Source organism: Glycine soja, chromosome 7 (assembly GCF_004193775.1).
Source record: "Glycine soja cultivar W05 chromosome 7, ASM419377v2, whole genome shotgun sequence".
Taxonomy (NCBI): domain Eukaryota; kingdom Viridiplantae; phylum Streptophyta; class Magnoliopsida; order Fabales; family Fabaceae; genus Glycine; species Glycine soja.
In genome coordinates, this window is record NC_041008.1 from 8874403 (window position 1) to 8887041 (window position 12639).

Genomic DNA, 12639 nt, shown 5'->3' on the forward strand with positions numbered 1-12639 from the left:
CATAAATTTTTTAACTTACACAAAAAAGATGTTCTAATTCTAATATTGATGCACATGTCTGCTGGCATGAATGGCTAGCAAACAAGAATGACAACGTTACATTGAATTAACAGTTCAAGCACTTCTCAAAGTTGAATAAAGATAGGACTTGAGTCTATTAAAAAGAATAGTAAAAATTTGTCTTTAAACAAACACTAAATAAGAATAATTTTTATGTTTTGCTGCGCTTGAGGTAATTACAAGTGAGTTTCTTAGTTTTCGTACATGACTTTCCACGGTGAACGCGGTACACCCCCAACACGCATTCTATCCTTCCCAGAAACATGTAGTTTGACCAAACCGGTAGTCATCAAAGTGTTCAAAATAAAAGTCAAACATAACAAGAAAGCAAACCTTATAAAATAAGATTTCAATAATTAATATATGTGATGAACAAAAAACATTCTTAATTTGAGTTTTTGTTTCAAACAGTACTTATTATATAAGTCCGAAGATCCAAGCGGTTGGAAACTGATTAAAACTTCATAATTAGTGAGATTTGAACGTTATAGCCAATAATTATTTTAAGCAATAACAAAAATCGTTATGATACAAATATATAACATTTTTTTATAGGCACCAAAGACATTTCTTAGGTGATAGTAATCGCAAATTAATTCCTTCATAGTGTAAAAATAATTAATTAGAATGAGTTCCGTCTTTTTCAATAATCTTTTACTATTTTGTTATAACTTATTATCATTACATCTAAACACACACACACACACATATATATATATATATATATATATTATTTGTAAATTTTCGTTGAAATTCTTTATATCAATATTTGTGACCCTGTCGAATATGCCATTTTTACTTTGAGCATAATAACAGGAATCTGATGGTGAGTGCTACGTGTTTAGTTTTTTTTTTTAATAATTAATACATTCACTCCATATAGAGAGGAGGTCCCATATAGCTTTTGAGAGAAGTGAAATAGATTGATTATTCACTTTTGATTGCCTTGACTCTTGACGCAAAGTGGTTACTCGTTACATCATGTGGCTACAACGTTTTGTTCTGGCCAAGTGCTACGCTATTTCCTTCGATATTCCAAGAACCTTCGGTATTGTTTTATATGATTATTATTAAAACACATAATTATATTCTACTGCCCACAATATTTTCGTGTATAAAAAGCGAAATGCTCTATTGGTTTCGCTCCTGTCCTGCTTAATTAGTGCAACCTCAAATAACACACCAAGACCAACTCGTCTAATTTCACTCTCTATCAGTTACCAGATTCTTCACCAAAAAAATGGCTGCAAAAAGGTTTTTCAATGATTCTGATCAAGACCCTGATAACCCTGGCGACAAACGGATGAGGAATACTAGACCTTCTTTTGCTTCGTATGTACTATTTATTCATTTTACATAGAGTATCTACCTAGGGTTTATTCTATTCATTCTACTTGCTCTTCGCTCTCTAATCTTTTTCTCTAGATTATTCTATTCATTTATAAAGCTTCACTATCTTACGTCTTATGCTTCAAGTTAACTTTTCACTCTTCTTATTCATCCATTTTCTTGATAGGGTTATTGGAGAAGTGGTTATGATAAAAAACATGGAAAATCTTTTCTCAGCCATGGAGCCTTTGCTGAGAAGAGTGGTAAGTCATTAACCTTCTCAATAAGATTCATATATATGTAATAATATATGTATACTTTTGGGTTGGTTTAATTAATTTGTTCTCCACATGGGCATATATATTGCTTGCCAAGCCTTAATTTGTTACTATCATTTTTGTCTTTGAACACAAATTCTTGGCATTCATTGCTTTGACGATGTAGTTTTCTAATTGAGGTTAATTTCTTTAATTCTTTTTGTTATTAGATTGGCGAAGAAGTTGACCGAGTTATGAGACAATGGCCACACTCCTTTGCTAGGTCTCCTTCATTGAGGCTCCAAGCATTGGATCAACAACAACCTTCAACTTTACAACTATGGTTCAGCAAAAGGCTTTCCCTTCCAATTTTCACAGGTAGCAGAATTCTTGAGGTTGATGGAAAACCCATCAACATAGTTCTGATGGACAAAAGCAGTGGCAAAGTGGTACCCACAAGTCTCCCACATGCCATCAAGCTAGAGATTGTGGTTCTTGATGGAGATTTTCCCCCTGATGATAATGACGAGGATTGGACTAGTGAGGAATTCAACAGGCACATAGTGAAGGAGAGAATTGGGAAGCGACCATTGCTTGCAGGAGAATTGAATGTGATCATGCGTGATGGAATTGCACCAATCGGGGACATTGAGTTCACTGATAATTCATGCTGGATTCGCTGCCGGAAGTTCCGAGTGGCGGTGAGGGTGGCACCGGGGACTAATCAAGGTGGTGTTCGGATTCGTGAAGCCATATCTGAGGCGTTTGCTGTCAAGGATCACCGTGGAGAATGTAAGTTATACGCCTATATGTGGCTTCCTTCCCCATACGCCTATATGTGTATTTTGTTTGTTGCTTTTTTGTTTTGTTGCTACTGGTTTTTTCTTCATTAGTTCCATCTCCTTCTCTTCCATTGGTCTCCCTCGTTTTGCTATTAGGGAGAGAGTAAATTTTTTTTGAACATGTAAAGATATCTTCAAGATTCTTGTACAAGAATCCATTTTTCACACTGGAGATCTCTACATCCCCTTTATTAGAAGATCTAAAAAAGATTAAATTTTGAGTTCAAGATCTAAAACTAAGATGCTCTTAGAAGATTTGATAACAAGATATTTTAGTCTTCATAGATGTGCCACCATAACTTACATTACAACATTTTAATGATAGCTTTATCAATCTATTAAGCTTAGTGCATATATGGTTGGAAATGGAAATCATATTATCAGCATATCAGAACTAGCATATCAGAACTGGTCATTAAATCACTACTCTTTGTATAAGGAATTAAGGATCATATCTAATACAATATACATGATTTTTATAAGGAACTGTAAAATTTGTAGTAACATTTACAAATATAATTATTAAAAATCTAATAAATTATTGCCGTAGAATAATGGAAACATATTGGTTGTATCTCCAACTAGAAAGGGCATATCCTTTTCATGCTTCGTGTTAGTTAGTTATGGTCAATCCAACACTTTTGTTTCTTCTGTTATGTTGGAACATTCTTTTGTGACAACTGAAAACCGACCGTTAGTCAAATACCCAAATTCTTCAAGATATGGCACCAATCCTCCTTTTCAATTCCCTATATGGCAACTCACAACCAAGGAAACAAAGAGACAAACAATAACCAAAGACAAAAAAAAATGAAATGAAAGCTAAACCAATAGAGTTTTAACAAGACAAATTTCCAAGGATTATTCAACAATTAAAGCAATGAAAAGCACAAAAAAGCAAGCTAGGACTCAAAGAGAAACCTAGAATGGCTCTAGAGTAGAGTAGAAAAACTCTAAAAAAAAAAGACTCAAGAAACCTCTAGTTTTGGCACTTGTTTTCACAATAATTTTCAATTGAAATTTCAGAACTAGGATTGGTATAAAATAGGCACCAATTATAGAACAAATTTTGAGCCAAAACAACAAGCACACTTTCCTTTCACTTTTCTTTTTTTTTTCCCTGGACACTGATTTTTTTGCCAACTTGTGAGATTTTTCTTATTTTTTCCTTTAATCCAAATCGTTTGGTTCTTTTTTTATAATTTTGTTCCAGATGTGTAGAAAATTCAGTAAAAGTTTCAGCTCAAAAAACGCAGTGACCAATTCCCAGTAATTTATACAAGTTCGTATGTTCGAGCTGCCAGCACCAGCGATTTCAACCTAGAAATCAAGAGTAGTGTTTATGTTGCTTAAGGCTTGGATAGTTACAATTTGTGTTTGCTTATGCTCAATTATCTTGAATAACACAATTAAAGAGAGCTTAAGACTTATTTTGATTCACAAATCCAGCCACAACGCAGCACCACAACTCAACTTCATCATAGGCATCATGTAGGAAACTTAGAAAGCAAAAAAAAAGTTCAAGAACAAGACTACTTCTAGGAATTGATTTAGAACATGTTATGAACTAAATAACATGCATGAATTAGACTCAAAATTCAAAAGATAGGCTAAGAATAACAAGAATACATGAACAAATGTATCTAGAATTCAATTAACAAAATAAAATTCAACACAAACTTAGAACATAATGTGACAATTACTATGACTAAACATGACTCTAAGACAACATGGATTAAGTGATTTACACTTAGATTTTTGTGTTTTTTTTTTCTAATCAATATTTTGGAACAAAATTTAGATCTAAAGGTTCAGCACAAGAATATTATGAATGAAAATTGATAGAACCTAAAATCAACACAAAAACAAGATTCAAGAGTAGATCTACAAAATTTGAACCATAGAAATGCAAGAACAAGTGTAGATCTAAGATTTAATCGGTTTATTTTTTTTTTAATCTACTCTAAACAGCACCAAACCACAAGACAATGGAGGATATACATGGAGAATAAGATGAAGAACAAGGAATTAAAGAGAATTCACCGAACAAAAAGATAGAGGAAGCAAAAGAACATCACCTAGATGAAGATGCTCTTGATACCACATGATGCAAGCTCCATTGGAGCTTGTAGGCCTAGGATCTTCTTCATCAATGGATTCCTTTGCTTCTTGGAAGATGAATGGCAGCGGAATGGAGAAAGGGAAAGAGAGAGGAGATGCCACTTCAAGGAGAAGATGAGTCTAGAAGAAGCTCACCACCATAGGAGGCCATGGATAAGAGCTTGGAGGAAGAAGGAGATGAATGAAGGGAGAGGGAGAGAAGAGCACGAAATTTTGTGCTCTAAATGAGCTTTGAAATCTGAAGTTTAATATTCAAATCATCAAAGTTGAAAAAAATGCACACACATGACCTCTATTTATAGCCTAAGTGTCACACAAAATTGGAGGGAAATTCAAATTTCACTTGAATTTGAAATTGAATTTGTGGAGCCAAACTTTGGAGCCAAAATTTCACTAATTATGATTAGTGAATTTTAGTTATGGTTCAGCCCACTAATCCAAGATCAATTCCAAGATTCTCCACTAAGTGTGCTTAGGTGTCATGAGGCATGAAAAGCATGAAGGACATGCACAAAGTGTGACTATATGATGTGGCAATGGGGTGTAGTAAGCAAATGCTCACCTCCCCCTCTAAAATTTAATTGGATTGGGCTTCTAAAGAGCCTTGTGCATCATGCAAAATAATAGCAGATAGTTGCTAAGGGTCCCACAAAAGGCAACCATGTTAGTGTGAAATCAAGAAAATTAAACCCACTTGGCTAATCCCAGCTTATATTGAGATGCCAAACTAATTCGATCTGACGTATAATATCTTTTACTTTTATTGTCTTTGTATATTATACGGACACCGATAACGATTTCTACTTTCTTTTTGGCAATTTGCTGGTTGTGGATCAATCTCAAGTCAATAGTTTAAACCTTAAAGAGAAACCAGGTCAAGCACGTGCCTAGGTGTAATTTTCATTATTAATTAGTGAGTACTTTTTTGGGGGGTCATTTTTGAGCTACTAAGAATAATCTTATATTGATATTAATTTAACTTTGAGTTCATTTTCACATATATTGTTACGTCTAACATTTTTGCCAGTTGTAAGGAATTTATTTATCATTGATATTATATACTAAATATCTACATTTTATTTCTTCCTATTTTTTTTTTATACATTTGAAGTGTACAAAAAACACTACCCTCCAATGCTTCACGACGAAGTGTGGCGCTTAGAGAAGATAGGTAAAGATGGAGCTTTCCACAGGAAATTGTCATCAGAGGGGATCAAAACAGTGCAAGACTTTCTCAAACTAGCAGTCATTGATACTCTTAAGCTAAGAAATGTATCTATCTATCTTTACATCATATTTTTTTATTGGTCACAAAAAAAGTTAAATTTTTATTTATGAAGTAAGTAGCAATATGAAATTGATAATATTTTTTGTTGAATGTTATACAACTAGATTTTAGGGATCGGGATGTCAGACAAAATGTGGGAAGTCACTATCAAGCACGCAATGACTTGTGATACTGGGAGCAAGATGCACATTTATCGTGGACCAGATTATACTATTTTTCTGGATCCAGTGTGCAAATTAATTAGAGCAGATTTTAATGGACATACATTTTCCAACAGAGATGCGATGAGCCCTTTGAATAAGGTAAAAAAATCATCTACTAATGTACTCAATATTTGTTCCCTTAATTTATATCAGTTACACCCTTATGTTAGATTTTTAATTTGTCCTCTAATTCCTTTTAGTGAATGTTATTTAATTTAATTTTCTACATTTGCAGGCCTATATAGACAAATTGGTGAAAGAAGCATATGCGAGATGGAATAACTTGGAGGAGATTGACGGAGTTCTGAATGATAACATTGCTTTGTTAACCCAAGGTATCTTCCACTAATCTACGTCTTTTGTATCTATGCCAAATTATATATAATTAGAGGAATGATAGCAACACTTTATAAGAGCATCGATCTCCAATGGAAAACTTACTCATTGATTCTTAACTTATTTTCAGTGAGCTCTAGCTACAATTAATACTATATAGAATTTAAGAACTTAAACAAATTTCCACTCTAATATAAAAACAGAATCTTTTAAGAACTTTAAATAAGTTCCATAATAAACCCTAGCTACTTTATATTTTTTTTGGATAGTTTTGACAAATAAAATAATTTTTAATGTTAAGAACTCAGTTCTTTTATAAGAACAGTTCCACACATAGTAGCGACGCCAACAAGCTCTAGTGGTAGAATTTTGTTAGAAGAAATTCTTACTGATAAGAACCCCTAGAAGAACCAGCTACTGTTGTAGATAACTTAACACACTTTTTTAAAATATATTTTAATTATCATTATCTGAAGTTTATGGGAAATAAGAAAAATAGAAGTAAATAAGTTGATTTAGTTACAAACTTAATGAATATAGTTCCATTTTATTTCATATTGTTAATACTGCAAGTTCTGTATTTCGCCAAATAACTAATTCAATTTTAAATAACACTAAAGTGATCATTATTTGGATTTAGCCACAGTAACTGATGTGTGAACATAATAACTATATATAGGTGATCAAACTGTGGAACAATTTGCAAACAATCAACCTGCAGCAGCATCAGTAGTCACATATGATCAGAATCAGTATTACAGTGACAAATCTGGCAGCTATGTAGCAAACAACAATACACAAATTGGATGCTGTGAGTGGTCACTGAATCAAGCCTATAGCCCAGCACCGTTTGCTAATGGCTTTCCTTTTAGTTTCTCAGTGACACAATCAGATGGTGAGATAACCGCTTCTGGTTCTAGCTCTGTGGATGTTGATGTGATCACAAGGCAGAATTAAGGTGTACCAAAAAATCCTATCCTGCACCATGCATGTACAGTACTATATATATGTATAATGTAGGCACGCTACTCATAAATATGTATAATTCATAAAACTTATACATGTTTGCAAGTGGTGTGCCCGTAATTGAACTAGCATAGAAGTGTAAGCAGTGTGGATGAAAGCAAGTATAGTATTTTAACTCTGCTGTATATATACTATTTAAAAGCAAGTGTAAGCAGTGTGGATGAATCAAATTTGGCTTGGCTAGCATAGAAGTGCCATGCTCATTTTAAGGATCATGAATGATGGGCATGGCTCCTGCCTCCTTGATGGGCTGTGTTGCTTTGTTACCAAAGTGTTTAGCGATCACAAAACAGTATGGTGTGTTGTAAAATAACATCTATATTAATTAATGTTATCCCCTTATCTGTTTTTAGTTTTCCACATTCTTAGTTTTCCACATCTGTTAACGGCTGTTGCAAGTGTGGTCGTAATTGGGGGATTCATGATGTGCATCGTAATTTGCTGTAGTAAATATAGGCCAACACGACAAGTAAAATTTTGGTTGACAATTAAAAGAAAGGAAGATATTGAATCAATCTTAGAAAATCATTGAGCCCTAGCTCTAAAAAGATATAAATTCTCAGATGTCAAGAAAATTACCAACTCTTTCAATATTAAATTGGGACAAGGTGATTTTGGAAGTGTATACAAAGGAAAACTACTTACTGGTTGTCCTGTGGCAGTAAAGCTACTGAATTCATCGAAAGGAAATGGGGAAGAATTTATCAATGAGGTTGTTAAAATCAGCAAAACTTCTCATGTTAATGTTGTCACTTTAATTGGATTCTGTTTTGAAGGACAGAAGAAAGGTGTCATTATGAATTTATGCCTAATGGTTCCCTTGACAAGTTTATTTACAATAAGGGACTTGAAGCCACTCCACTATTGAGTTGGGATAATTTGTGACAAATTTCCTTAGGAATAGCCCAAGGCCTAGAATACTTGCACAGAGGATGCAACACTCAAATTCTACATTTTGACATAAAGCCACATAATTAACATTTTTTTGGATGAGAAGTTCTGCCCCAAGATATGTGGTTTTGGGCTAGCAAAGCTCTATCCTAGAAATGAAAGCATTGTTTCCATGTTAGATGCCAGAGAAACAATAGGGTATATAGCTCCAGAAGTGTGGAACAAACATGTTGGTGGAATTTCACACAAATCTGATGCTTACAGCTACGAAATAATGCTGTTAGAATTGGTGGGAGTGAAGAAGCATATTAATGTGGAAGCCTGTCACAAAAGTGAGATATAATAGGCTAGAGCAAGATGGGGATTTAAGAACTAATGGGGTGACAACCATAGAAGAAAAAGAAATAGCAAGAAGAATAACTGCAGTGGGTTTATGGAATATTGAAACACTAATGCAGAAACACCATTCTACGACGATGGAAATAAGCTTTCTATGACGGTTTCCAACCGTCTTAAAGGTCACGTCGTGGAAAGTGTTGACTTTCCACGACGGTTCCCTAACAACTAACTTAGAAAAGCGTGAATTCAAAGACGAATTTTAATTAAAAACCTTAGTAGCATTCTAAGACGGTTTTTCACTAAAACCCATTGTAGAATGCTAACATTCAAAGACGATTTTTAAGGGCATTCTAAGACGGTTTTTACCTTAAAAATTGTCTTTGAATGCCAGCATTCTACGATGAGTTTTAGTTAAAAACCATCTTAGATGTTACATTTAAAGGCCAGGGCATGTTTTCACATTAGTCTCAATTTTGATCCTTATAGCTATTTATCTACCATATATGAATATAAGGGATGATTTGTAAGGATTGACCTCAAACTTAATCATTTCTTGTAACCAAGTGGAGTTAAATATTTCATATAGTCCAACTTTAGTTAAACCACAAACTCATTCGAAAATAAGAATTTTGAATTGTGGCTGAAATTAGATAAGGAAAAGGCTGAAAAAGCAATAGCTAATTCTAGCATGCATAAAAATAATAATATAAAATAGAAGTGATTAGTACAAGACAAGGACTAATACTTCCAAACATGGATTGAGATAGAAAATGTAATCTAAATGCAGTTGACATGTTATATGAACAAGACTTACAAAATAGTTGGCAGTTGCACTTAGCCATCATCAACTTGACCTAAAAAAACACAAACAAGAATGTAGGGGAGAAAGTTTAGCATATAATCCAATTCAAATGGAGAGTTGGGAATTTTGTAGTCCAAGTGGTTTAGCATCTAGACCAAAGTCACCAAGCCAATGTTTAGTACAAGCTCAAAGTAGTTTACAAGTACAAACAACGAAACAGGTCAATGAAAGACATATTGATAAGTCTCCTAGTATATATACAAACATACTTTAATTTTATGCTCATTCCCACGACTGGTGAGTGTTGAGGGACATGAGCTGAGTCAGGGGAAAAAACGAAGTTTGTGAATCACTAAGGGCACGAGGGTTAGTCATTTAATTGATAACGTATACCATGACGATGTTTCCAAAAACATCATGGATTTGTCATTTCTATGACAACCATAATAGGACCTGTCGTTGTATGATTCATTTGAAGATGAGTTTTGTTCCACTGTCATCATTTACACACATCATAATTACAAAAGTGTCACAGCCTATTCTTCTAAGACAGTTTTGAAGGACCGATGTGGAATGTGCATCGTAAAAACATGTTTTTCTAGTAGTGAAATGATTCCAAGGGATAGACCTACAATGAATAGAGTAATTGATATGCTAGAAGGAAACATGAATGTGAGACCACTGAACTTGTAAAGCTGATTTTGTGGCATGTAAGTCAAAAAAGAAGGCTGAAAAATGTTACCTCTACATGCATAGGACTGTAAAAATTGGATGGAGGAGCAGAAATTGTTGCATGGCATTTAATGCATCCGTCATAATCTTGGCCTATAAATAACAAGCAATTTTGCTCATTTGACTATCCCATCTCAATTGTAGTATTCCATTCTTAGAAAGAGTTCTTTGTGTGAAAGTTGTATTCTCCTATTATAAGAGAGTGTGTAATAGTTCTCTCCATATATTTAGAAAGGTTGTAATTTTCTTCCATTTAGTAAAACTATTTCTCTAGTCTTGCTCGTGGTTTTTCCCTTATTTGTTGAAGGTTTTTCACGTTAAAATATTTTGTTCATTCCTATTTTTTTCATCTTTTATTTTTGGTGAGTTATTATTTTGTTACTTTGGTATCCAACAATGATATTAGAGCTAATAGGTTGCTGACATTATTCCGGTACGACAAACACTGATACATTGGTATATTGTCGGAGAAAATACTTAGTATGCTCTATGGTTGTGGTTAGTCTGATCTTCCACATCAACAAAGAAATATTCTTGTTACTAGATATATAGTGAGGTAGTGTGAAAGTGCATGTCTAGGAAAGTTCTGACTAAGGAGAGACTTAGTATTTAAGTGTGTCCATTGGTGACCCACCTCTCTTTCCTGGGAACTTACCCGGTGCACTAGTTCATGATCTACACTCATTCTTTCAGTAGGCGGTACTGTACATTGTGGAAGTTGTGTGAAATAATGGTAGCAAAGTGCAAGATAGAGAAGTTCAATGGGAGTAAATACTCCATTTGGAAATTGACGATAAAAGAAATTTTGAGGAATGACAATTGCCAAGATGCAATTGAAGGCAAACCAACAAATGTCATAAATGAAAGGTGGACGAAGATGGGTGAAAATGTAGTTATCAATTTGCACATAGCAATGGCAAACTTAGTTTTGTCCAGTGTTGCGAAGAAGAAGACCGCAAAGGAAATTTGGGATACTTTCCACAAATTGTACGAGGTTGAGTCACTTCAAACCAGAATATTCTTGAAAAGGAAACTCTACACTCTTCGAATGAGTGAGTCGACTTTGGTGATATACCACATCAACAATTTGAATACTTTATTAGTCAAGTTTTCTGCATTAGATTTCAACACAGAAGAAAATGAGCATGCATAGCTTCTACTTTAGAGTCTACTAGATTCATATAGTTAACTCATCATCAACATAACGAATCATAATATTGTCGATCATCTAACCTTTGATGATGTTGTTGGAGCTATTCTTGAAGAAGAATCTAGGTGAAAGAATAAGGAAGATAGGCTGGAAAATCCCAAGCAAGCAAAGGCTTTAATAAAGATGAGTGTAACACCCTCTACCTCACACATATATGTACTAATAGTAAAAGGAATAAGAAAGCAAAATTAATTAAATTTTTTTAAAACACATTTAAATAAAAGCATTTCAAAAGAATAAAAGGCTCATATTCACTTTACTATTACCAAATAAAACTTGTTAGAAACATTTTTGGCTCACAACATCATGTAATTAAACAAAACTCATGCCCCAATGTCACATCCTATTAGAGCATTGTGTCCCAACATCCTTCAACACAATGGTTATTAAAGCAATTCATCTAGTCATTTGCTACCACGCATGCAAAGTTCGAGATCATCACGGGATCCAAACATAAACAACGCACGGGGATTGAGTTATCACATTCCTAACTAATAGACAGAAACAAGACAACATGTAGATATACATATCATATAAACAAAATACAACTTACTTAAACATAGCTCACGTCATTCTACTACTTTTTTGTGTAACATCACATCACAACACAACACACCACATTTCATTCATCTTTCATCATTCAAGTACTAAAGGATCAAAACACAATATGACTAAATCAATCAATATCGATCATTACACAAGCGTTATGCAACAGATATATTAAGACTCAATCCTATTTGCAATGTGGTACCATGCCAGTGAAAAACCTCATCGGGCGCCTAGGAGTAGAGACAAGACAAACCACACACCAGTAAGTCAGGTCACTCTCACTAAGTAAAATCATAGGGACACTAGTTAGAGTCACGCTATTTTGCGAGAATGCTCCAACCATGTGGGATCGACACATACTTAAAGTAGCACTCAAATCGGGTGTATTTACCCCCAAGGCCTACACTCCGAAGAATCCGTTAGAGTCTTTCCCTCCTGATTCAGGTCCAACCTAGAAAACATTTTAGCACACAGACTCTATCTTTGAATTGTACAAAACACATGACTCCTCAATTGTTCTCAAAATAATTTTATCTCGTCACGCTTGTGATTAAACTCGTCGGGTCCCCACAGTGATTCCCATCATAATACTTGTCGCGCATTAACTCGTCACCCTTAAAGGATTTTATAGCCGTGGATTGTATAATTCATAGC

At 34.2% G+C, this 12639-nt stretch overlaps 1 protein-coding gene and 1 pseudogene across 2 annotated transcripts; both read left to right on the forward strand.

Moving 5' to 3' along the window:
- The first annotated feature begins 1192 nt into the window (after positions 1-1192).
- Positions 1193-7822, forward strand: LOC114418623 (protein SAR DEFICIENT 1-like). Of its 2 annotated transcripts, XM_028384062.1 has the most exons (7): positions 1193-1392; positions 1577-1652; positions 1877-2438; positions 5721-5881; positions 6002-6199; positions 6336-6435; positions 7116-7822. In XM_028384062.1, exons 1-7 carry the CDS (start codon positions 1301-1303, stop codon positions 7391-7393), a joined length of 1467 nt encoding a protein of 488 aa, XP_028239863.1. In that variant the 5' UTR covers positions 1193-1300; the 3' UTR covers positions 7394-7822. The 2 variants fall into 2 exon arrangements, with proteins under 2 accessions (XP_028239863.1, XP_028239864.1); XM_028384063.1 differs by lacking the exon at positions 1577-1652 and having other exon boundaries at positions 1297-1392.
- LOC114419807 lies at positions 7684-8921 on the forward strand (annotated as a pseudogene).
- The last annotated feature ends 3718 nt before the right edge of the window (positions 8922-12639 follow it).